This window comes from Peromyscus leucopus, chromosome 4, assembly GCF_004664715.2.
Source record: "Peromyscus leucopus breed LL Stock chromosome 4, UCI_PerLeu_2.1, whole genome shotgun sequence".
In the NCBI taxonomy this organism is placed as follows: domain Eukaryota; kingdom Metazoa; phylum Chordata; class Mammalia; order Rodentia; family Cricetidae; genus Peromyscus; species Peromyscus leucopus.
The window spans coordinates 116,570,108-116,597,130 of NC_051066.1; the positions used below are offsets into that span (position 1 = coordinate 116,570,108).

Sequence of the window (27,023 nt, forward strand, 5' to 3'; positions counted from 1 at the left end):
CCCTTTTTACTAAAAAATGAGCTCCTGCCTTAGGCTGCATGGGACGTCAGCATATCAACTTACCCATCATAGGGAGTACCTGCCCAGGCCCCACAGGTCCCCTGACTTAGGGTGGTGCATGCCTCCAGGCATTACCCATCATTGAATACTCATTTATCATACAGGCTCAGCTATGTGTGAGCTGTAGGGTTAACTGCTGCCATAGATCTAAAAGTGGCGCTGGGCTTGCAATCTGTACAGTTCGACACAGGAAAGACCAAAGTCCTAACCCGCCCATAGCCAGTGCATTAGGGCAACTGAGCCATTCCCTTCCTTAAGGAGCCTTACTGCAAATTGGAGCCCTTGTAAGATGGTATCCCAAAAGGAAGTGGACTCAAGTTTTATTAATTTTATAACTTTTAAAGCCAATCAAAATGCATATTACTGCTGAATTAAATTTATCATACCCAGTAGAATGAAGGAGTAATTAACTGTAGTAGCTACTTTTGCTGCCAGGGTCTCCACTTTACTAGCTGTAGAAACCAAGTGTGAAATAGCAATCCCAGAAACAGTAGCAGCAGTGGCTGCTATCGCTGTAGTAGCAACAACAGCTGCAGTGAAGTCAAGTTGTATTCTGGAGCATGTGAGCACCATCTGTGTCTACAGCCATGGTCCACTGGCATGGACCCAACTCCAGGAACATAAACCACCAAGGCCCATTTTCCTTGATCCCAGCATGACTTAAGCTGGTAGCTCTGCAAAAGAACACCTAAGAACCACAAAGAAAGACAGAGACAGCATACAAGGAGCAGAAGTAACGGTCTCCTTACGGTTACATTTCAAGCTCACAAATTTTAAGGTATCTTTCAAAGGGGGCTAGATGAATTCCAGGAGGCCATAAATGTTGTACAAAGCCATTCCTGAAATGGTAGGTGCTACACCAGCGTGAAGAGGATTGCAAACATGAAAAGGCTCTGCTGGCATGGTACTGTTAACAAATGGAGGTCAGTGACCATACTACCAAATGTCAGGGTTGCCCTGTAATCTCCAAGGTGCCTGAGTGACATGTTCTCAAACATTCTTGAAAAAGCAGTTACCATACATTCCTTTCTGAAGAGTCCAACCACATGGCTACTGTTCCTAGGCTTACATTAATGCTTGTCAAGTTGGCCGTCTTGGGCTCTCAATCCCTACTGGCATCAGAAGCAATATTTTTTTTTTTTGTTTTTCGAGACAGGGTTTCTCTGTGTAGCTTTGCCTTTCTGGACTCATTGTAGCCAGTCTGGCTCAACTCACAGAGATCCGACTGCCTCTGCCTCCCAAGTGTTGGGATTAAAGGCGTGCACACCATCGTCCAGCAAAAGCAATATTTTAAACTGCACCATTTTTCTGTTAGCTCAGTTTATTAATTAATTATTTATTTATTTATTTATTTGTGTTTGTGTGTGTGTGTGTGTCTGTGTTGTGTTGATTTTCCACAAATCTCAGCTGCAGATGCCTCGTGCTGGTTCTGGCATCCACCATTCTTAGCTTCTTAGCTGCTTCTTGGTCTTTTGAAAACAGCCATCAACTACAGTAGCTCCTCAGTAAGGGGTGGGGGATCTGGAAAGCACAGGTTTGTAATGGCATTTCTCCCCAGGGATTCAGAGAAACCAAGTGCAGAAGAGAAGGCTCCACACTTCACAAACTGCTGTGGTATTTAACTGCCAAAGTCCTACTTCTGCTACTATGGAGCCTTTCACCCATGATCATTACTCTTTCCTACTAATTGATGCATGCAAATATTCAACCAGTTTCATGTTTCTTGAAGTATGTTTGACGTACACTAATATTGGCCACAAGTTACTACAAGATTATGGACCATGGCTTGATGTACTTGCTATGCCTTAGCTCAAGCAGTATTGCATAGGCTTCTTTCACTCATCCTGTTGGGGTGGGGCACTGAGGTCTAAAAAAACCTGTAGTGATGCAGTCCATTCATTCTGAACTGTAATTACCTCAGGTCTCGTTGAAACAAATAATCTAACAACACTGGAGAAAGTGTCTTATTGATTTTTCTTTAATTGTTTTTTATTAGTTTTTTTGAGAGGTTCTTACTATGTGTTTGATCATATTTATCCCTGCCAAATATTTCTCAACTCATTCCCCCACTTTCCTACCCACTTAATTTTGTGTCTTCTTAAAATAACAACAAAAAAACGTTTCTTTAAGACCAAAGTGTAGTGCCAGATATCCTTGGGTGTGTGTTCTTCAGCTGGAGCAATGTCAACTTCCCAGACCTACACTCTTAAAAGGAAATTGCCCTTCCTTTCCCAGCAGATAACACTTGTCAATAGCTCCTAGACATAGACCGGGATTGTGTGCCAAGCTCCCACTTCCATGCTGGGATTTGGTCTGCCTTGGGCTTGCACAGGTTTGTTTTCTTTTTCATGGTGTTGCAGTTTGTGTGAGTTCTTATGTGCAACTGCCCTACTGTGTCCAGAAGTTCCTTGTATTCCTCCACCACCTCAGATTATTATACTCTTTCTTTGTCCTCTTCCTCAATGATCTCTGAACCCTGTGAGGGGAGGATGAGGTACCTAGGTTCCCTTTAAGGCTGAGCATTCTTCTGTCTCTTATTCTCTGCACCTTGGCCAGTTGTGGGCCACTATGTTAACCACCGTTTACTCCATTTCAAAGCTCCTTAGATGAGGAATAAGAGAAACATTGAGCTACAGCTGTAATGATAAGTCTGTTTAATACTATGTGCATTTACAGTATAACGTAACAGTAGTAAGTTCTCCCCTAGGGCCTATGACTGCTAGCTGTATGTTCTTGGTCTGATAATGGTGCTAGTATGGGTTTCCTCTTGTGGAGAGGAACTTAAATCCAATCAAAAAGTGCTTGGTTACACCAATACTATTTGAGCTGCTAATACACCAATGGCCATGTGTTATGCTGATCATTGTTGTAGCTCAAAGGTTTCATAGATAGGTGTGACTGATGATGACTTTTCTCCTTTGGTAGCCTGCATAGCATCTTCCAGCACATGAAAAGAAGCCAGTAGGGATTAAACATTTAGATCATTACCAACTTGATTCTGCCATGTTCTATGACTCAAGTATGGGTAACTTCAACGTATGGTTAATGAAAGTAAAAGGCCAAATGTTATGACATTATGATTTTTCCTGTTACATAAATTAATTTTAATAAATTTTACATTTGTTCAATATGTTAAATAAATATATTATAAGCTTGTAGTTTAAGGTACTTTAATTTTTCACTAGTGAAATTTATTAGAATATTATGATTTTTTGCTATTATGTAAATTAATTTTGATTCATTTTAAATTTGTTCACTGTTAAATAAATATTTTATTTGCTTCTATTTTTTGCCTTATATGTTTTAAATGTTTATCTACATTTTATTTAATTTTTAAATTTTTAGAAATGAAAATACAATCACATCCTTTCCTTTTCTATTTCTTTCCTTCCATATCCTCTCCTCCTGGATGCCTCTCAAATTTATGTTCTCTTTTCCTTGATCATCACACACACACACACACACACACACACACACACACACACACACACACATGCACAAATATATAAATACAATGTTCCCAGTCTATTTCGTGTTGCTTGTATATGTATTTGATTTCAGAGCTGACCACTTGATATTGGTAACCTGTTAAAACGGTGATCCCTGGGGAAGACTAATTCTTTAGCAGTCTGTAGTTCTTTGTTTAGAGGTGGAACCCTGTGAGATTTCCCCCTTCAAGTTAGCATATTGATTGGTATTGTCCTTATTCAGGTCTTGTTTAGGCAGTCATATTGTTGAAATATCATGGGTGAAGCTTCCCTTTCATTTCTGGTTCCTACAATCTTTCCTCTTCCTCTTAATGATGCTCCGTGAGCTTAGGCACAGGAGTATATGTGTGTGTGTGTGTGTGTGTGTGTGTGTGTGTGTGTGTGTGTATCTTGGGGCTAGAAACCCCACAATCACTTGTTCTCTGAAGTTGAGTGGTTGTGGTTTTCTGCAATGGTCTCTCTCTGTTGCAAAGAGAAGCTTTTTTTGGTGAGGGGTGAGAGCTACACTTTTTTGTAGTAAGTGGAATTCACTTAGGAATTGTACTGATTTAGTCAAGTGGTGGTACTGCATTCTCCTGTATGACACATGCCCTCACTAGCCCCAGCTAATTTCCTAGCTTTCAAGGACCTGGCATGATTTCCCTGCTGTTGAGTAGGCCTAAGTCTAATTAGAGAGCTGTTGGTGCGGTTTCAGCAGCATCGGTGGAACGTACCTATTGGGGAGTTCCGATGACGAATTTTTAGACAATAACAGATTCTTGAGCTGAGCCATGAGTGTGGTTGGAAATTGAAAGTGAACCGGAAGGGAAGTAGGTCATTTCTGTTCGCAGAAGTCCAGTGGCTTCCAAAACAGATGAAATGTGGTCTGAGGGATGGTGTGACTACAAGCGACTTCCAGGAAAACAAGCGCAGGATGGTATGACTACAAGCGACTTCCAGGAAAACAAGCGCCTCCTTGGAACCATCCCAGTGATGGCAACCATAGATTAATTAATGTTGTGCCAAAGAGACCGCCTCTGGGAGACAAGAGATCTTCTCTGCTTGCCAAACCCAAGGAAGGAGGCTACAGTAGATACTACTGTCATGTTGATTACCAAGAATGGGGCAAGGGCCGCTGTTTTACTCAGGATCCAAGAAGAGCCCCACCCTACAAAAGAGGCCATTATGGCTACCGATGGTCAAGAGATGAGTATTCCACAAGCCAACAGCCTCAATACAGGGCCATGAGAAACGGCTTTAGAAGAAAACGTTTCTATTCTTCCCATTATTCAAGACAACTCTCTCCCCATAAACGGGGCACTCCTTTTTTGAGAGAATCACGTGTGGGCGGGAAGGACTCCCTACACAGCAGATTTGGATCCAGTCTCAGCAGTAGAAGCAGGATGCGCTCCTTCCATCAGTCTCGACGTAGATGTAAAGAGAGAGCCATCCAGTTTTTGAAAACATCAAGAGATACTGTGCCCTCAAGTTCTTCATCCAAGGTGTTAAAAAGCCCCAGCCAGCTGACTGAGAAGGAACAGGCTGATGCTGCAAGCAAGAGGGCTAATGAAAATCCCAAGCAGTCAGAAGAAAACAACTTGGCTGAAATTTCCGAGTTTGAGACGGGATCCAAGGCACCATTATGTATCAACCAGACAGAAGAACCCGAGTCAAACACAACAGCTGGCCCAGAATTGTGTGAAGACAGCCAGCTTAGCATTCGCTCAAAAGCGATTGCATCAAAAATCACTGAGATTGAGAAGGTTTACCGACAAGTCTGTGAAACTTTCGGGATGGTGGTGGAAAGGCTGGTTGAAAAGGATCGTTCGTTAGAAAAATCTATACAGTTTGCAATGAAGCAGAGTTTGCATGAAATAGGTGAGCAACATGTTGAAGAACTCAAGCATTTCATTATGGAGTATGACAATTCTACTCCAGATTTTGGAGACCCTTTTTAGAAGAATTAGGGCTCGGTTCAAAAAATTGTGTAAAAGCTTCTAGATTTCTTACCTTTGGATTGTTTGCTCACACTTGATGCATGGGGGAGAAGCTTGGTCCTGCCTCAATTGAATGTACCAGGCTTTGCTGTTCCCCAATGGAAGGACTAACCCTTGTGGAGGAGCAGATGGGAGTAGGGTTGGGGGGAAAGAGCGGGGAGATGGAGGAGGGATGAGAGGGTGATCTGTGGTTGGTATGTAAAATGAATTAAAAAATTAAAAAATAAAGCCAGTTCATGTACACGCATAAGTTCTGGTCCCATTGCCAGGGGAGAGGATGAGGGGAGCTTGGGGGGAAGCAGGAGAAGGGGAGGGAGGGAGAACAGTGATTGGTATGTAAAATGAAAAAAACATAAATAAAAATTTAAATAATAAAAGAAACGTGGCAGAAGACAGCAAGGCCAGCTGAGCTCCCCTCACCTTGTAAGTGAGTCAGTGAACAAGTGAAGAGACAATTAGGACATTCCACTCACTTCTTGATCCTTCCCAGCATAGCACTGAGCCACAAGACACAATTTGTAACAATAGGTACATTAAAAATCACGGTTTTAATTACTGCCCAATTTCATTATCTCCTTTTTTGAGTCAGGGTTTTACCATCTAGACCTAGCTAGACTGAAAACCATGTGTAGTCTGGCCTCAAACTCACAGAGATCCCCCTGCCTCTGCTTCCTTTATTCTGAGATTAAAACTATGTGCCAGCATCTTCAGTATTCTGTTGGTTATAGCCAAGATGTAAGTGCTGCTGTTGCATACACTTTTTCCTTTGGTCCTCCAGCTTACAATTAAAAAATGACATGGAGACATATTATTAATTATAGGCTCAGCCTATCGCTTATGCTTGTCCCACTAGCTCTTATAACTTAAATTAACCCATTTATATCAATCAATGTTGTGCCTCATGGCTTTTTACCTCTCTTCCATCTTGCACCTCCTATTTCCTCTCCACGTCCCCTGGTGTCTGTCACATGCCTAGATTCATCTCTCTTGCTCTCTTTCTTCCTGGAAGTCCTGTCTAACCTCTTTCTGCCTAGCTATTGGCCATTTGGCTCTTTATTAAAGCAATCAGAAGGTTCCTTGGAAAAGACACATCTTTACAGTGTACAAAATAATTATTCCACAATACGTGCTTAGCAGTATATTGCTAACCTCTTCATTGTGGTACTTTGGTGTCACAGCTGGGTAGGTGTATTTGTTGTTTCCTTCCCTTGGCTGCTTGCACAGCACCCAGTACTATGAAAACTAGTCCTCAGGGTGCAGACTTTCAGATCAGATCCAGCTTGGATCCTTTCAGTCCTGTGTCTGAAGTACATGGTATTTTCAGCAAGAGAGACTTACCTCCAACTTCTGTGAGACAGCCAAGGGCAATGTCCATATCCCATATTGTAGCAGGAATCTTAAAAGTTCTTATTAATAAAAACAAACCCGGGACTAGGTATTAGGGTGAATGCTGAAAGATCAGAGAAACAGAAGCCACAGCCACCTCAGCTTGCCAATTCTCAGCTGATCTTGTTTCCTCAAACTGGAAGTCGCTGAGTCCTCATTCGAATGGATCTCAGCTGAACTGCACAGCTCAAAATCCTAAAACCTTAACCAGCTCTAGTTCCTGGTTTTTATGCCTTATATACTTAGCTGCTTTCTGCCATTACTTCCTGGGATTAAGGTGTGAGTCACCATGCCTGGCTGTTTCCAGTGTGGCCTTGAACTCACAGAGATCCAGATGGATTTCTACCTCTGGAATGCTAGGATGAAAGGTGTGTGTGCCACTGTTTTCTGGCCTCTATATCTAGTGGCTTTTCTGCTTTCTGACTCCAGATAAGTTTATTAGGGTACACAATATTTTAGGGAACACAATACCACCACATTTCCCCCTTTTTTGTATAAAATTAAAAAAGCTTATAACTAATACAAGAAAAACTATATCCAATAAGTATATACAATATATACAGTCAAGAATTACATTAACGATCTCTAGTCCATTAACATTTGACAGACTCAAATGAAAAACTCCATTAATATATAACAATGTCTAGTCCATTAACATTTGACATATTCAGACAAAAAAAATTCATTACTTATCCTATTTAAAACAAGTAGTTCCTTTTTAAAAGTAGATTCAGTAACTGACCTTTATATCTTATCATCTCCATATTCTATCTTTTTTCTTTTCATAATAGATTCAATAATCTACATTTGTCATTTTTATATCTTCTCCTTTTCTTTTTAGAGTAGATTCAATGATCTACCCATTTATCCTATTATTTATTTTTTTCTTCAGAGTAGATTAAATGATCTACCGCATATCTATATTCTCTTTTTTTCTTTTTTTTCAACAAAAACTCTGAATCTAATCTCCTTGTTCAGCTTTTTTCCTGACCATTAACAATTAACAACTTGTAACCAACCATCATAAGCAATGACAATATCCATAACTCATTAAACAACCAAAAACCTCCCATCCCAACTCTTGGGAATGTGGGCATCATTTTCTTAAAATTACTTCCTGCTTTCTGGGGGGTGAAGACATCTTTAGGGAATCCTGAAAAGAAATTTTGTGGTTAATTGTCAAGTCCTGTATCATTTGTCCAGTTACTGCATAATGAGAAAGTGCAGGGCTTGTTTCAAGTCCTCTCGCACGCTGGTAAAACTACCATGGACAAAACCTCAAAGGGTAAAGCTCGGGTGCCAGGTGTCTAAGATGTTATAAATAACCTATAGGTTTTTTTATAGAATAGCTTCCCCAAATAGAAATGCTAGGAAGGAGTATGGGCACTTTCTGTGTCTTGAGGTTGCCGTCAGATTTCTTTCCGGAAATGTTAACATCAGTTTTTAGTGCCTTCAGTAGTAAGAGTGCCGGTGTCCTGGAATCATCACTATTAGGTATGTACTTTTCACATGTTACTGAATTGAGTAAAGTTGGTTTTCTTGGAGAACTGAACACCTTGATTTAAAATGTTTTAAAAGCTCTATACAGATGTATAGATAGATATATATATATATAAATACTTGCTGGGCGGTGGTGGCGCACGCCTTTAATCCCAGCACTCGGGAGGCAGAGGCAGGCGGATCCCTGTGAGTTCAAGGCCAGCCTGGTCTACAAAGTGAGTTCCAGGAAAGGCGTAAAGCTACACAGAGAAACCCTGTATCGAAAAACCAAAAAAAAAGAAAGAAAGAAAGAAAGAAAGAAAGAAAAATACTTTGTGTGTGTGTGTGTGTGTGTGTGTGTGTGTATGTGGAGGTCACAGAACAACTTGCAGGCATCATTTTTCTCCTTTCTAGCATGTAGCTTCTTAGGATCAAACTCCAGTTGTCATGTCTGGTGACAAGTATCTTTATCCACTGAGCCAACTTGCAAGCCTAAACTGTATTTTTGAAAGCTCCCGATAGGGTATTTTTACTGTGAACATGTGTTATATGCATGCCTATGTGTGCATTTGAGTGTAATAGTGAAAGAGGTCTTTTTACATATTATATGTAGTATATGAGATAATTGAGCTACTCTTTCTTAACATTGGTTTACACATTTGAAGAGTAGGACTAATAATACTTAGTTTTTGAGGCATTTGTGAAGGTACATTTCATGCCATGTATATTTTGGTAGTTTTACCTTAAGAAATGTAGGTTTTCGGTAACAGTTACTGTGAACTTTCTTCTGTGGTCTTCTATGATTCTATACTCGAGTAAACCACAGAAGCCCATGTATCAAAGTCCAGAAGGAAATAGATAGCAGGCTGCAGTCAGATGGAAGGAAACACATTGTCCACAAACTTGACTAAGATGAACTACTCCTTCTATTGATACTTAGTTCCTATGGAAATGTAGTAAACCAACCATAACTAGGGTACGTAGCAACATTAATTAGAAGATTCTTGAAAGAGCTGTAATTCCTTATTTTTGTGTTTGTGAAGTAGTATCTTCTACTATATACTGTTCCTAAAGTTCCTGTCTGACTATTGAATTTGGTAGATAAGGTATGCTTGTAATTAGCATTATCTAATGATCTAATTAGTGAATATGCCTCATTAGACAATTTATAATAAACAGATAAGTTAAGTATATCTCTAACATAACTTTTCACATATTGATAATTCTATTAATAGGCATGGTGCTTAGAATAAGGAGATAGTAGGTGGTACGGGATGTTAACATACATATTCAAAGTTGAAAGTATTCAGGGCGAAAGCCTGTCTTAAGCAGAGAGAGAGAGCAGAGGGAGCAGGAGAGAGAGGAAGGAGAGGGAAATCGATTTTTAAAAGAAAGTTGAGGACATTAAGGAGGAGATCATCTCATGGACTGGAATTGGCAATGAGTAGCAAGAAGGCTACACTGTAGGGGAGAAAAGTTCACCAGTTCACTTCTATTTATTTGTTTATTTATTTATTTCCAAATGCCATTTATTGAAGTGGGGGAGAGGTTTTAAATACCGGCTTACAGCACAATGGGAGAACCCTGGAGGGCAGAAGTTTGCTACCGATGTTTTACAATCTTGCATCTAAGCTGTTAACGCCCATTATGCAGGAGACACAGGCAAGGAACTTCCCTTAAGCATTCAGGAGGGTGGAACCTGGCAGGGAATTAGCATAGGGATGATATCAAGGTCAAGGTCAGCAAGCAAGACAACAGTTACCCAAAATGGGGGCCAGGACTCTACAGGTCCCCCTTTTACTAGAAAATGAGCTTCTGACTTAGGTTGCTTGGGATGTCAGCAGGTCACCTTACCCATCATAGAGACGCCTGCCCAGGCCACATAGGTGCTCTGTCTTAGGTTGGTGAGCACCCCCCAGGCATTACCCGTCTCTGAATACTCATTATCATACAGGCTCAATCGTGTGTGAGGCCACTATGTGTTGGGGGACTCAAATTAGTGCCAATGGAGACAAAGTGGATTTTGTTAATAGCTGAGTGTGACTGCTAATGAGTAAAAGCCAGTCTCTGAGGAAGACTGGAAATTGAGTGTTCATTGCTGGTTTGATTGATAATTGTGAAACTGGAGATGGTTTGTGAGAGATTTCGATATTAATATGGGATGTAGGAGATTCCTTCTGAAGACTACACCAGTGGTAAAGCTGTGAATGTCATAGGCCTTTCTTGTTAGAAACACTTGGGATTGGGATCCTTACTCTTGAGAAGGAGGAATGGAGTCCAGAGAAGCAAAAGCAAAAGCCCCTCTGTCTCATCCAGCAGAGAGTTCCCCTTTCTTCCTGCCTTGGGCCATGGAGCAGGGATGCATCTCTTCCTCTCCGCCTTGTCTTCCCTCCACTTTTCAAAGCAGGGTCCCAGTTTTACTCTAGCGTCTGCTCTTTAGCCTTGTCCTTTCCCGTCTTCCTGTAATCTCGGATCTGTTGCTGTCTTCCACTAGTAGCTTACACAGAGATCAGGGACAATCATATATGACTGTTGAATGATTAATTCTTTATTCAGAAACAAAATGGTTTGAATCAGTTGTGCATTCATTTTGTTAGGTAGCCCTTATCCAAACATTTCATTTTCAGACATCTTAAAACCTGTTCAGGCTGGGTGGTGGTGGCACACGCCTTTAATCCCAGTACTCGGGAGGCAGAGCCAGGTGAATCTCTGTGAGTTCAAGGCCAGCCTGGGCTACCAAGTGAGTTCCAGGAAAGGAGCAAAGCTACACAGAGAAACCCTGTCTTAAAAAAACAAAACAAAAACCTGTTCAGTATTAATTTTTGGCTATTTCTTTATTTCTGTTTATTGCCAATGTATTCATTATTTGAAATACATTCACAAGATATTTTTTGCTCATAACTTTTTAAAAAGCCAGATATTTTAAATTTTGAATTGAAGGCCAGGAATATAACTCAGTAATGGAGTACTTGTCTAGCAAGACCCTTGGTTAAGTTCCTAGTGCCACAGTGGGGTTGTGGGGAAGTTAAAGGATGAGATGTAATTCAGTGGCTGAGTACTTGTCTAGCTTGAATGAGTTCCCAAGTTTGATCCTTAGAACCACAAACGCAAAAAAGCTCCAAATGTCATACCCAAAAGAGCTAGCCTTGGGCTGAAAAAAGACAAAAAGAAAAAGGGTTGAGTTGAGAGGAGAGTCAAATGGAAAGCCTGTGCTTAAAAATGAACTAAAAGAACTTGCAGTCTGCCTCCTAGTTTGACAATGGAAAAGAAAGTTTATATGGTAACTGCAGAGTCACACAGCTGTTAGGTGATTAGAATTTTAAAACTTAATCATCCAGGTAACAGGGTGACTATAAAAGCTTTGTAAGGTAGTGAGCTGAAATTAATACTGTGTAAATAACGTTTGAGTCATTTGTGGACTGTATAATAAAAATAGAAGCAGGAGCTAGAGAGATGGTTCAGCAGTTACGGACACTTACTGTTCTTGCAGAGGACCTGGGTTCGGTTTTCAACACCCGTGTGATGGCTCACAACTATCTGTAACTCCAGTTCCTGTGGCTCTGACACCCTTTTCTGGTCTCCAGGGGCTCCTGCCCAAATGTGATACAAGCCCACAAGCACATGTCTATTAAAAATAAATAATTTAATAAATAAATATCATTAATTAATTTAATAAAAATAATTTTTAAAAAATCTAAAAGTGTTTCTAGAACATTTTCTTTATAGAGTTGCTTGTCAGTCTCTCAGTTTCCTGGGTTATTGAAAGATACTTTCTTCCTTAATAATATTAAAGTGAAAACTGGGGATACTTTTTATGCTGATTATAATACATTTGGTTTCTGTTTTTCTAGTGTTTATGATAACATCTAGGATTTTTTTATTATTAATTTTTTTATTTCTTGAGGTTATAATACAGTCACATCACTTTCCCCTTCCCTGTCCTCCTTCCAAACCCTCCCATATACACTGCCTTGCTCTCTCATGTCCTGTTTTTGCATTAATTGTTGTTACATAAATGTGTGTGTATGCATAATTCTTAAATACAGACATATAACCTGTTCATTCTGTATGAGGTTACTTGTGTGTGTATGTTTCCTCCGGGGCTGACCGTTTAGTTTTTTTATAACCAATTGGTGTTCTGTTCTTTGGAGAAGACTATTTCTACTGACTGCTCTTAGCATGCTTGAGTTGCCTGTAGTTTCTTGGTGGGCTTGAGGCCTAATGAGCTTTGGTGTCGTTCTTGTTTAGGCATTGATGTTGGTGAGACTTTCTGGATGTAGCTTCTGACATTCATAGGAGACATAGTGTCACAGTAAATCCCAGTTCCTCTGGCTCTTACAGCCTTCCTGCCCCTCTTCCACAGTGATCCCTGAGCCTTAGGTCCACGTGTTGTATTATTAAATATAGCCTTTGGGACTAGGCTCTGCAACTGCATTTTGTTTGGTTGTGGTTTTTTGTCATGGCCTCCATGTGTTGCAACAAGAAGTTTGCTTGCTGAGAGGTGAGGACTACACTTATTTTACTCTCCATGAGTTTGTGTACTTACTGAAGATTTATTTGTTATTGATTTTAGCTTTTATTTAACTAGGATCAGGTAAGATACATCTGAATTTGTTAAGAATTGTTTTGTTAGCTGGGCATGGTGGCGCACGCCTTTAATCCCAGTACTTGAGAGGCAGATCCAGGCGGATCTCTGTGAGTTTGAGGCCAGGCTGGGCTACAGAGTGAGTTCCAGGATAGGCTCCAGAGCTGCACAGAAAAACCCTGTCTTGAAAAACCAAAGGAGTTGTTTTGTATTCCATGATATAGTCTATTATAGAGAACCTTCCATGGGCTGCTGAGTAGAATACATATTCTTTGGTATTTGGGTGGAATAAGTCCATTGGATATATAATATTATTTGTTTCTGATGTTTCTCTGTTTATCTTTTGTCCAGGTGATCAGTCAATTAGAGGAAGAAGGGTATTGAAATCACCTACTATCAATGGGTTGATATTAATCTGTGCTTTTAATTCTAGTAGTACACATGAAATTGGGTGTACCAATTTCAGTACATATATGTTAAGATAGTAATACCTTTTTTGGTTCACTGTTCCCTTGATTAAAATGAAGTGTTTATGATAGTTTGAATGTAGTTGACCCCCATAAGCTTATTGGGAGTGACGCTCTTAGGAGGTGTAGCTTTGTTGGAGGAAGTTTTTCACTGTAGGGGTGGCTTTGAGGTCTTCTATGCTCAAAATACACCCAGTGTCTTAGGCCACTTCCTGTTGCCTGTGGGATCTCTAGCACCGTGTCTGCCTGCATGCTATGATAAGGACTAAACCTCTGAAAATATAAGTCACCCCAATTAAATGCTTTTCCTTTATAAGAGCTGCCATTGTCATGGTATCTCTTCACAGCAATAGAAGCCCTACCTAAGGCAGTGCCCTTTATCTCTTTTGATTAGTTTCTGTTTGAGGTCTATTTGTCAGATGTTAAGACAGTAACACCTACTTGCTTCCTGTTCCTTTTGCCTGGAATACTTTTTCCATCCTTCCACTTTAAGATGATCCCTATCTTTAAAGCTGAGTTTCTTGTAAACAACAGAAAGATGGACTTTGTATCTTAATTCATTCAGCCAGCCTGTGTCTTTTGATTGGAGAGTTGAGGCTATTAATATTTAACATTATTGAAAGGTGTGTATTAGTTGCTGTCATTTTGTTGATTTTTGTTGTTGTTTTGTTGGTTTTTGTTTTTGTTTGGTTTAGTATTTGTGTTCTTAGTTGTATTTAGTATTTTATTAATTACAGTTTCATTTGTCTTCTTTCTAGGGTCTCTTGGCTATGCTTATTCTTCACTAAGAAGTATTGTTTCCAGTATTCTCTTTAGGCTTGGCTTTTCTGGACATGAACTCTTTTAGCCTATTTGAGTTGTGGAAAGTTTTTCTTTCTCCTTCAACCATGACAGATGACTTTGCTGGGTACAGTAGTCTATGTAGGTGGTTTTGTAGAACTTGGCATACATTGCTCTTTTGGCTTTCAAAGTTTCCATTGTGAAATCAGCTGTTATTCTGATGGGTTTTCCTTTTTATGTGACTTAGGATTTTCCTCTTGGAGCTTTCAATACTCTTTCTTTGTTCTGTTTAAGTGTTTTAACTGTGATATGTTGTGGGGAGTTTTGCTTATGGTCTTCTCTCTTTGGTATTAGCTGTGCTTCTTAGATCGTCTGGGTATATCTTTCCTTAGTTTGAAAGTTTTCTTTTGAACATCATTGTTCAAAAGCCATTGACCTGGGATCATCTGTGCCTATAAGTCAAAGATTTGGTCTTTTCATGGAGTCCCAGTTTCTTTCCTGTTTTGTTTGTTTTGTGTTTCTGCTTTCTTCATATTCTTTGCTTGTCTTATTCCCCTAGTTTGTCTTTAGGTTCTAATCGTATGTCTTATATTTGATCAATTTTACTTATAAGGCTTTCTTCTGAGTTTTCTAATTGTGTTAAATTTTTCAATTCTATCTTCATTTCAGCTTGAGGTCTCTTCAGTATTTCTATGCCTGTTGAATTCCTTTCTCAAATCTTGTATTGTCTTTGTCCTGTCATTTCAGACTTATGTTTGTGTTTTCTTGGGCACCACTCAGGTGTTTTGTTCTCCTTGAGTTCATTGAGCTATTCCATTGTGTCTTTAAACTCCGAGTTCTTTGATTAGTTTTATGGTTGTTCAGTTCTGTGTCCTGGAGTTCATCTTGGTAATGCTCACTGGAGACCATTGCTATAGAACTTGGTGGGTTTGGGAGGACATACTGTCTTGACCTTTCATAGTGTTTGTGCAATGAAATCTGGAAGTGTAGGCTTCTTGCGTTGGTCATGGATCTGATGCGAACACAGCAGACTGATGTGATGCCTGGAGGCTAGAACAGGAATGAGTGGGTCTGTAATTGTGGGTAAGCCTGGGAATTGGGGAGGGTGCAGTTATGGTGGGGTCAGGTGGGTTCACCAGGCTGAGCCAGAGCACATGATGTCCAAGCCTAGCTGGGCCTTGAGACTGGATCTGACACAAGCAGCCTCAGGCCCGAAGTTAGGAGGAATTGTACCATGTACTCGTGTCTCACCACCTGGGCTTGGCTAAAGGGTCCCTCTAAATGAAGGCTCCCAAATCTGGCAAGTACCAGAGGGAGGAAGAGCAGCCAAGAGAAGATCTGGATTTGTTAACATGTAAAATACATACAGTAAGCAATCAGTGTCTTCAAGACTTGGTGTTCTGCACCAGACTTGATGAGAGCATCAGATGCCTTCTGACTTCTTGGTGCCTTTAAAGCTTAATAGATCATATCATTTTGCATCCAGGATGAATATATTCTAAGCATATTTATTAAAATGACAGGGATGTTTTAGATTGTTAGAAATAAACCTAGTTTGATTAGTCTTATCTCGGTTTACTTTATGGTCTTATTTGTTAGTTAAATAGACCAGTACAGTATAGACAGTCTGTTCAAATTGTATTAGGGAAATTTTAGCTTTCAAAATTATTTAAAATAGACAGATAGTTTACAGTGATAGACCACAGATAAAACAAGGTGTTTGTTTTGTTTTGTTTTCTTTTGGAAATGGTCTTACTAGGTAGCCTTGGCTTACCTGGAACTTGTTATGTAGACCAGGCTGGCCTCAAACTCACATCTGCCTCTGCTTCCTCAGTACTGGAATTAAAGGTATGTCCCACCATGCCTGGCCTTTTAAAAAAAATTTGTTTTTAAAATTTTTATGTGTTTGTCTGTGTAAGTGTATATGCACATATGTGTACATGTAGATGCCCAAATAGGCTCTTAGAAGCCATAATTGGGTGTTGGATCCTTTGAAGCTGGAGTTAAGGTGGTTGTGAGCTATCTGACATGTGTCCTGGTCTTTTTATGGTCAAGTAGTGGTTGCTTTTAACTTCTGAGCCATCTCCTCCCCAAGGTCATTTTTTAAACTGAAAATAAGAACAGAGCATTAATTTATATGTTTTAAAATTTTGTAGTAGAAATCATTTCCTCTTTAACCAAATAGATTGTTCTAAATATTTGAGATAACCTATAGTGTTTGACTTTGTTATTGATAATCACTGCCGTTTTTTAGTTGTATCAAATATCAAGCCATTCTCTTTACTGAATAACCAACAATGTTCTCCTGTGAGTATCTATATCCCTTTATAACTCTTATGTCAGTTGAATATTGAATTCAATTGAAGTATTATTTTATAAATGTCTATGTATGCATAGACATTTTATAAAATAATTATTTTATAAAATGTCTATGTATCTTAGTTTAGTTTCCTTTGCTATGATAAAATATTCTGACCAGAACAACTTGGTGAAGGAAAGGGTTTATTTCATCTTATACGTCCAGGTAATAGGCTATTTCTGGAGAAGGATATTGGGGAAGGAACTAAAGCAGGACACCGCTTTCTGGCATGCTTCCTCTGGCTTTCTCAGCTACATTCTTTATGCAGCCCAGGACTAAAGATGGCACCACCCACAGTAGACTAGGCCCTACTGTGGTGAGATATTGTGTACCCTAATAAAGTTTGCCTGAGGATCAGAGGACAGAGCCAGCCACTAGATTAGACATAGAGGTCAGGCAGTGTTGGCACACACCTCTAATCCCAGTACTGGGAAGCACACATGCCTTTAATCCCAGGAAGTGATATGAGTGGGTGGAGAAAGGTATATAAGGCGTGAGGAGACAGGAACTAAAGACTTGTTTTGGCTGAGGCCTTTCCGGTGAGGACTCAGAGGCTTTCAGTCTGAAGATTCATGGAAACAGGATTGGCCGAGGAGTTGGTGAGGTGAGGTTGGCTGTGGCTTGCTCTGCTTCTCTGATCTTTCAGCTCTTACCCCAATATCTGGCTCAGGGTTTTATATTAATAAGACCATTTAGCATTCAAACAACACTCTACTTCATCAATTGGCAGTTTAAAAAGTGCCCCCACAGACATGCCCACAGGCCAATCTAATGGAGGCAGTTCTTCAATTGTGATTCCTTCTTCCCAAGTGACTCAAGTTTCTGTCAAGTTTATAAAATCTGAACAGTACAGTATGTCTCATTACTTTCTAAGGATGGGGACCACATGTCTGATAATATTCTCATACAAAAATCGTAGTTTCCTGTTATTATTTTCCATGCATATGTGAGCATATTCTTGGGTGTGTGCACATATGTGTGTGGGTGCATGTGCAGACTGCTCTGCACCTTTGGGGGCTGTAGTTTCTTTGTTTGCCTGAGTTTGTTTGAGATCTGATCTCTTACTGAACTTGGAGCTTACTTACCTATTAGCTAGACTGGCTCTAGAGATGTTTCAGCACTCCAGGCCTCGTCCATCCTGCCCAGCACTGGGGCTACAGATGTACTTCTTTTTTTTTTTTTTTTTTTTTTTTAACATGGGAACTGGAGATATGAACTCAGATCCTCATGCTGTACGTAGCAAGCATTTTGCTAATTGAGCATCTCATCAGCTCTTCTTGACTATTTTCTAATTGTCTGGTGGAAAAACAAAAAGACTGAGTTAGAATTATTTTATAAATTAACTTGTTTTAGACTTTTAATTTTATGTTGAATTTCTTGACTTCAAAAATGCTTATTATTTTCTTCATATTCACTTATTGTGGTCCTTACAATGTTGAAACTCTCTTTACATTCCTCTTTAAGGCTCTTGCTGAAGAAGCTAGTGAAGATGAGCTTCCTTCTGATGTTGATATGAATGATCCCTACTTTGCTGAAGAAGTTAAAAAAATAGGTAAGCCAGCTTGGATTTGTGATTTTTTTTTTTCAGTTGGAATCCAAAGAAAAAATGATATGGGTTGAAAACCGTTAATGATTTATAACCAAGTCTGTCTTGTAGATTTCAGTCATAAATCATATTGAGAAGAGCCAACATGCCCCCTGAACATAGAAGATATAAAATAATTCCCTTATAAAAGAAGACTTCCTTATTTTTGTGTTATGTTATGTATGACTATTTGGCTTGCATGTATGTGCACCACATGCATGCCATGTCCGAAGAAGCCAAAAGAGGATGTCAGAACACCTGGAACTAGAGTTTCAGATGATTATGAGCTGCCATGTAGTGCTGGAAAGCTAACCTGGGTCCTCTACAAGAGCAACAAATACTCTTGACTGCTAAGCCATCTCTCCAGCTCCCTCATTATGAGACTTTTAGTAAGAGTGAGTTTAACAGTTTAATGGGGGCTCTTTCTGGAAATTTTCTTTATAGCTAGCCAGATGGACTCTAAAAGAATAATGGGATTTAGAATGAAGAATAGTCTCGTTGCATGATAGTACTTGGACTCCAGCACTCTGTCTTGCAAAGGCAGTGGAGAATTTGTCTGGCATGTATATAGTTTTTAAATATATATGAATGTGTTTGGTAAGGTTGAGGCCATACTTGGGCAAGTCAGTGCAGAAACCATTGTAAGTATTTCCAGTTGCTGTTGTGTGCTTTGCCTTCCCCTCGTCTTTATGCCACACACAAGAGCTCCCAAAGGCTTATTCTTGGAGAACTGCAAGCTGGCATTGTAACGAGAAGTAGTTTATGAGGTTTCCCTGCTTCTTGTCCCTCCTGACCAGTGGGCCAGAACAGTCCTCAACAGGAAAAGTCAGAATTGCTTAAAATTATTTCCTGCTTGTTATAGCCTTTTAGCACTGACATTTTATTGATGAAAGATCAAGTTGAATAAATTCTATTATAGAATATGAGACTCTTAGGAATTGGAAAGGGAAATGGAAACCTAGCATATTCTGCTTTTTATCATACCTGTGTGGTCATTTTTAAAAGATGATGAATTTTAGCCTTTTCCTCTGACTGACACAAAGTTTGTTATGGAGTGTTGTGAAGCATTAAAGTTTCCTTATTTTGTGTTCAAAGTGCTTCATTTGACAGATGTAATCTGGTCAGATTGCAGAACTCAGAGCAGAATTCAAAGAATAACCTAAATGGTTCGGTGGTGTGTGGTAGCCAATTTCTTAAAGAGAGCACATTGAAATTGCACATAAGCTTTCTCTAGCAATAGTATCACGCATTCTGAGTAAACAATATAGGTAGAATTTGTTTGTTTTCAATGTGTTTATTTCAGAATGCTCCATAAGAATTGTTTCTATCTGGTTTTAATAGTTATTGGTGCACATTCATAGAGGTAGGCATATTCCTAAGCATGCTCAATTAAGGAATACACTACTGAGCATGCCCAGTTTGAAGTCAGTTCAAGGACAAAAATGAACAATTTGTGAGGCATGGTTAGTTCAAGACTATAGAACTTGTTTAAAGGTTAAAGTTGGAGCTGACAAAATGGTTTTGAAGATAGAAGTGTTTGTCACACATACCTGATGGACCTGAGTTTCTTCCCCAGAACCCCGCAGATGGAGAGAATCAGTCTCAAAAATGTCTTCTGACTGTGCACAAACTGAACTGTGGCATGCTTGTGCATATGTGTGTCGCTGCACATGAGCATAAAATGAAGTTTTTAAAAGGTAGAAATAGTAGGTAGGAATATTTTTAACAAATTCAGCCTGTACCATGAAGTTGATGGACAGGAATGTCTCTGGGCATCATAAGTTTTCTTCATAATGTTTTAACTGACAAAACAACAAAAGATACTTTAAATACAATAATTATTTCAATTTATTTTCTGTAACTATAAAATCCTCACATCTGATTTAGAGTCTTGGTTTTTATGTGAATCAATAGACTTGATCCTTATGTACTTCTTGCAATATTATATTCCCAAGAGATTTAAAAAAAAAAAGCTTTGTTTATTTTGCTTTGTTATTTTTTGAGACAGGATCTCACTATGTACCCAGGCATGTCCTGATGCTGACATTTAAGGCATGTATGACCAGGACTGTCTTAAGAGATATTTCCTACTTGCTGTGAGATTCCCTGATGAGATAATGTTTCAGAACACAAACTTTTCATTTCCCTAGTACTCTGCATGTAACTGGGATCAAAAAAGTGGTTTTGGGTTTTGTTTGTTTGTTTGTTTTTGGTTTTTCAAGACAGGGTTTCTCTGTGTAGCTTTGCACCTTTCCTGGAACTCACTCTGTAGCCCAGACTGGCCTCAAACTCACAGAGATCCGCCTGTCTTTGCCTCCAGAGTGCTGGGATTAAAGGCGTGTGCCACCACTGCCTAGCTCACAAAAAAAGTTTTTAAAAAGATGTACTCTCTCCTTGGATCCCCAGGACTGGACTTAGAGGCGGTTGTGAGCCACCATATGGGTGCTGTGAACTGAATTCAGGATTCCTTCAGGAACAAGTGCTCTCAACCACTGAGCCATCTTTCCAGCATCTTGATTTGTTATTACTGTAGAAAACATTGGGGGTGTGTTAATTACATTTCTGTTGTGATAAAACACCATAACCAAGGCAACTTATGGAAGAAAGAGTTTATTTTGGTCTATGGTTCCAGAAGGTTAGAGCCCATAATGGAGGATGGTGGCAGGGGCAGGAAACTGAGGGCTCACATCTTGATGCACAGTCATGAAGCAGAGAGAGTGTACTGGAAATGAGGGAGACCAAAAACACTCAAAGCCTGTTCTCAGTGTAATGCCATACCTACCAAACCTCCTCAGACATCACCACCAACTGGGGACCAAGGATACAGGTGCCTAAGACTGTGGGGGACAGTTCTCATTCAGACCACTACATTGGGTTATTTTTGTTTTGTTTGTTTGGAGACAGAGTCACATATAGCTCAAGTTGGCTTCTTTCTCCTTGTTAGCTAAGGGTAACCTCTTACCTCCACTTCCCAAGTACTTCAGTTGCAGGCATGAGTTGAACCGCCATGCCTGGCTCTATGTTGTGTTGAGGAGCTCTACCAACTGAGCTATATCCCCAGCCCAAGTTTGTTGCTTTCTAGTCAATGGAAGAAAAAGCAGTTTATCAAAAGAAGACAGTGTCCCACAGTACACAGAGAATCAGTGATGCAGTAACAGTCTAACAGATTTCAGATTAATCTTTCATACTTTATCACCCAGACTCCATCTACCTTTGAAGTCCCCACACTCAGACACACAAAAGAAAGAACAAAGTCATAGTATCAGCATAATTACTAAGGAACTTGAGATATATATATGTATAATCAGACAATAATGGAAATAATTGCAGGCATCTTATAGGACTATGTGCCAAGCAGTAACTATATTCTTACAGTTTCCTAATTCATGAAGGCCATAGAATAACCCTACAGGTAACTGCCATTATTAAATTCCATATTTGGGGCTGGAGAGATGGCTCAGTGGCTAAAAGCACTCACTCTTTTGCAGAGAATTCCATTTCAGTTCCCAGCACCCACATGGCAACTCAACTGTAGCAGTTCCAAGGGATCTAATGCCCTCTTCTGACCTCCATGGGTACCAGGCAATTACTTGGTATGCATATATATGTGCAAGATATTGCTCAGAATGTAAAGGTGCTTGCTGCTACACCCAAGACCTGAGTTTGATCCCCAGGACCCACATGGTAGAAAAGGAAAACTGTTGGAATTCCTGGCCACTCCCCTAACTACATGACCGCCCATTGTATCAGAGGTATTCTTCTTCGCAGGATTCTTCTGAGCCTTTTATCACTCTAGTCTAGCACCAACCCACGATTTAGGGGGCTGCTGACCACCCACAGGAATCACCCCCTAAGCCCATTAAAAGTACCCCTACTAAATACATCAGTACTCCTAGCATCTGGGGTCTCCATTACATGGGCCCACCACAGCCTAATAGAAGGCCCATGTGCTGTTCAGTTATTTAGTCATTCTTTAGGGCTTTAGGCCCTACGTCATCGTCACATAATTTCCAATCTACGTGCATGCGTGGCGTAGCTCCATAAACACATGCGTATGTGCAGGGGAATCCATAAAAAGCGGATCACAGACTCCTCCCCTTTTTCTTTCCCATGCCCACCCCCATTTCCCTCTGAACGTGTCTTCCATAAACCTGATCACATTCTCTTCTGTTCTTCCCTTCTAATAAATCTCTGATAGTGACTTTTCTCGCATGGTAACAGCGCCACTTAATGAGTAACATTGCACTGCTGCATTAAGACCAACAAAAACCAACTTCCACAAGTTGTCCTCTGGCCTTCACATTTGATGTGGTACATGCACATACAGACATACCAAAATAAATTAATTTAAAAATTTATTTAATTTAAAATTTAATTTAAAAGCAAAAACATATAAGCAAAACAAAAAAACACCTGCTTTTCAGATAAGTGCATAACCTGATTCTCTATTTCTAGGATGAAGCAAATTGTTCATCCTTTTAAATAACTTGTGTGTGTGTCAGGGAGCGGGAGGGTGTTCCTTCACTACAAAAGGACTAAGCCATTGTGTTCAGTCCATGGTTTAGTGATTCTCTTTATTAAATACTGCTGTTTGCTTTGGTTTTGAGATGGTCTCACTATATATCAAACTTAGAACTCCGAACCCTTCTTCCTCTGCTGAGTGCTAGAATTAGAGAAATGTGCCACCACACCAACAAAAATGCCTTCCTTTCAATGCTTAGTTGCCTTCCAGAAGGCTTGTGTACTATGTTTATAGCCATGGCCTTCTTTCAGGGTTGTGCTTTTCCTTCCTGTAATTTCGACATTTATTGTTAAGATTATTCCTAGATAGTTTGCATTTTATTCAGAATATAAACAGATTTTGGCTGTTAATCCTGTCATTTTATCTGTCCTCTGTTGGTTTGTTGTACCAGGTATAAAGAAAAAATCAACAAAATCTGCAAAAGACAACACATCTTCAGAGGAAAAAACTGAACTAGAAAAACAAAAGGTAGAAAGTGGTCATTGTTGAGTGTTTATTGATGATTAATATGTGCAATTGATGTGGTTCATATGAGTTTTTAGAGTCTAATTTTAAAACTGATTTTTCCATTGGATTTTGTATCATTATAACATACGTAAGTATTTTAGCCACATAGTTTTTAAATGTTATCTTTAACCAAACACTGTTTCTCCAGCTAATATGAAGTTTCTCAAGACCTTTGTGACTAAGAAGAGACATTCTTATTCTCACCCTCTAGGGTGACTGAAACAGAAAATACTGTTGTTGAAACATAAAATAGTATTTCCACATCCTTTGGTTCTATTTGAATCAACCATATTACAGTTTCTATTATAGTTTGTCAAATTAACAAAGACTATAGGTGTCCAGCCCTTCATAGACTTTTCCCAGAGTCTCTACATTTTTCTGCTGTTCTCTTTGTGTTCTATCTTAGTACTACCCCATCTCAGTTCTCCATCTTAGTTCTCCTCAAGTCTCTGAGGTTTACAGTTATATACCTGTGCAGTCAGCAATACTCTGCTAAAGCAAGGTCACATAGCTTGAATTCTTTGAGGGTCAAACAGAGAGGTGATAAGATCCACCCAAAGGGCAGTAATTGTCAGTGTTATTTGCAACCCAAAAGGGGAGTGATTAAAGGAGGTAGGGTCAACTAAGAGCTAATCGGTTAATAGATCAAAAGGGGGAATTTGTGTGCTCAAACTATATTCTTAGAAGTGGTTAGGTAAAGTATAAGGAGTTTTATGTCACTAAATCATGAGTAAAATAAAACTGCCTTATTTTCCTTTGGAACCAGATCTGTCTCAGCCAGATCTTGGCTGTGCCGTTTTCTGGCAGGGTGGGGGAAGTGAACTCAGTAGCTAGATAGCCTGTGTCACAGCTTGATGTACCTGGTATGTAAAAGCCCTTTTGTTCTTTGTTAAAGGCAGACTTGGGCTATGGGAGAAAGGAGGGTTTAAGTTTAATTAACAAGAAACAAAGCTTTGTACCTAACATCCCCTTGGTCTTGACAGTTTTCTCAGTAAGGTATTTTTACCTTATCTCAGGAAATTAGCAGGTGGTCAGAGTGCTTATGTATCTGCATTCTGTCCTTGGATGTTTGAGAAATATCTGAAATAAAGTACTTTTGTCTGGAGATGCTCCTGGCCGGATACTTGCTAATGGTGATTACAGAATTACAGAAAGGCACACAGTTGTGGGATGTTATCCAAATACCCCAAATTGTATAGGGGAAAAATTGTGCCCAATGAATGATCAATCAAATGGGAAAGCTACATAGCACACAAGAAATTCATTGTAGGACACAGCTAATATATTCAAAAGCTGATGTCACCAAGACTCCTTGAGGCTTGACTTTATCCTCTAGAAGAGCCCTGCTATTCCAGGTATTAACAATTTGCCATTGTTAGCTGAATTCCTACTTCATATTTCTTCAGCCCACAGCATCAAATGCTAATTTCTCTTTTATTAGTAGTAAATATAAGTTTAATGTACATATGCTTAATCTTCATTAGAAATGCTGTGATGCTTATGTATAACCCAGTGGCTCTGGCAGTGGCCTTGAACAGGCCACCTAAACTGGTCAGTTTAATGCATTTTTCTATTCTCTATCCATTACATGTAAGTACTCATAAAGTTACTTAAAGATCCATCTGTTCATGGGACGTGACTCTATAAGGAAGTCAAATGTGATGGAAGGAAAGGAAATTAAAGTATTCTTGTGTGTAAGAGTCAGGGAGCATGCTTCTGTGTGCTTGTGGCTGTTTATTTGACTCTTGAGGTGTCTCTCTAGTCTCATAATCAGTAGAAACAGAATGCTTGGTCTCTGAAGCAAATGCTGAGTCTAGCTCATGAAAGTATATCAGTATTGAAAGAGGCAAGGAAAAAAAGAGCAAAAGATTTTTCCTAGTTGCTAAAGTACACATCTGGAAACTATAATTTGAATCACAAAGTAAATTTCCTGTCATTACTTAAAAAGAACAAGGTGAAGATGAAATGTATTTGATAGACCCAGCTCTGTTCCTTTGCCTGCTAATCTGATGACTACAGGAATGGAAGTCTGTCCTTTGCATAAAGACTGCTACTTCCCTCCTCCCCTGTAGCTAATCCTCACATCACAGCGTGGAATGGACCGAAGCTGTACTGTATCTTAGGCCTCTTTCTACTCTCCAGTCATTGAGTATAAGCAATTCTCAGAGTAGCAGTGCAGGAAAACTCCATTGTACATTTCAGGTTTTGTTTGTTCGTTTTTCTCTCCATAGGCAGAAATGGCCTTGCTTGTAATGGATGAGGAAGAGGACAGCAAGAAACACTTCAACTATGACAAGATTGTGGAGCACCAGAATCTGAGCAAAAAGAAGAAGAAACAGCTTATGAAAAAGAAGGAGTTAGTTGAGGATGACTTTGAGGTAACAGCAGCACAAGTCATTATTAGCTTCTTGAAGGTGGAGTTCAATATAAAGTCAGCTCTGGCCAGTCGTGGTGGCACACGCCTTTAATCCCAGCACTCGGGAGGCAGAGCCAGGCGGATCTCTGTAAGTTCGAGGCCAGCCTGGTCTACACAGTGAGATCCAGGACAGGCACCAAAACTACACAGAGAAACCCTGTCTCAAAAAAACCAAAAGAAAAAAAAGTCAGCTCTGGATATAGAAATTAAGCATGAACTTACCCTTGAAAAGCCCTTCTCAAGGGCCCATAATGTTGACAAAGCAACTGTCCTTTAATCTAACACAGTTCATCCCAGAGTGGAGCACATCACTGTTTGAGCTCTAGGTGAGATAGTTACCTTTAATTTGGGAGCTGTGTTACAACAAAAATCTGTGGCCTTTAAATGTTAAAACCAGAAGCCGTGGGCTGGAGAGATGGCTCAGAGGTTAAGAGCACGACTGCTCTTCCAGAGGTCCTGAGTTCAATTCCAGCAACCACATGGTGGCTCACAACCATCTGTAATGAGATCTGGCGCCCTCTTCTGTATACATAATAAATAAATAAATAAATAAATAAATAAATAAATAAATAAATAAATAAATAACAGAAGCCATGACAGTGGGTTCACTCTCACTGTGTACAGTAGCTAACATGGTGAGCAATGCTTTTTTCATTTCTGCATATTACATTGCCTGTCCTCTTCAGTTTTCTTGTTACGGTGAGTGAGTGGTCCTAATGGCCATACACATGAGTTTGAGCCCTCCGCAGAAAGCTTTAAAATATCCACTAGGAATTACTTAACAGTTTCCATTAGTGAACTTGGAAGAAAAGATGGGTGAGTTTTGAATTTGGTCAAAGTGGAGGGAAGGACATAGACTTCTTCATAGCATGGAGAAGGATTACAAGGCCCCTATTGCTCCACCTTTTCATATATGCTTCTATTCCCATGAAGTTTCTGATTAATTGGTTTTCTAATAAAAAAAATCAAAGAATAATTTCTAATTATGAGCTCTACCTTCACACATAAATAACCATGCTTAAAATATTTTTTATGGAGCTGTGATACAGCCCAGCAGGTAGTAGCACTTGCCACTAAGACTTAGAACCTGAGTTCAGTCCCTGTATTCCACATAGTGGGAGAACTGACACCCTCATGTTGTCCTCTAACCTCTACACAACACAAATAACTTTTTTTTCCCTGAGGGCTGTGGAGATGTATCAGTGGGTAAATAACTTGCTGAACAATCATGAGACCTGAGTTTGGATTCCAGCACCCACATAAAAGCTAAGAGCAGTAGCATACGATTATAACCCCAGGCAGGGCTGTGGAGGATGGAGACAAGCCAATCCCAGGGGCCTGCTGACAGCCAGCCTACCCAGGTGATGAAGCTCCAGTATAGAAGAATTTCTAAGCGGTCTTATTAAATAAGAA

At 39.7% G+C, this 27,023-nt stretch overlaps 2 protein-coding genes across 2 annotated transcripts in view; both read left to right on the plus strand.

Annotated features, from left to right (window-relative positions):
- The window catches only part of LOC114688130 (ESF1 homolog), a 60,132-nt gene that overhangs the window by 30,690 nt on the left and 2,419 nt on the right, over positions 1-27,023 (plus strand). Inside the window, 5 exon segments of the mRNA XM_037204457.1 lie at positions 4,437-5,405; positions 16,476-16,528; positions 17,934-18,132; positions 23,079-23,155; positions 25,426-25,572. Coding sequence (XP_037060352.1) covers positions 4,437-5,405; positions 16,476-16,528; positions 17,934-18,132; positions 23,079-23,155; positions 25,426-25,572 — 1,445 coding nt within the window.
- Positions 3,899-5,673, plus strand: LOC114688128 (periphilin-1-like). The gene has a single exon (XM_037205260.1). It carries the CDS (start codon positions 4,772-4,774, stop codon positions 5,483-5,485), a length of 714 nt encoding a protein of 237 aa, XP_037061155.1. The 5' UTR covers positions 3,899-4,771; the 3' UTR covers positions 5,486-5,673.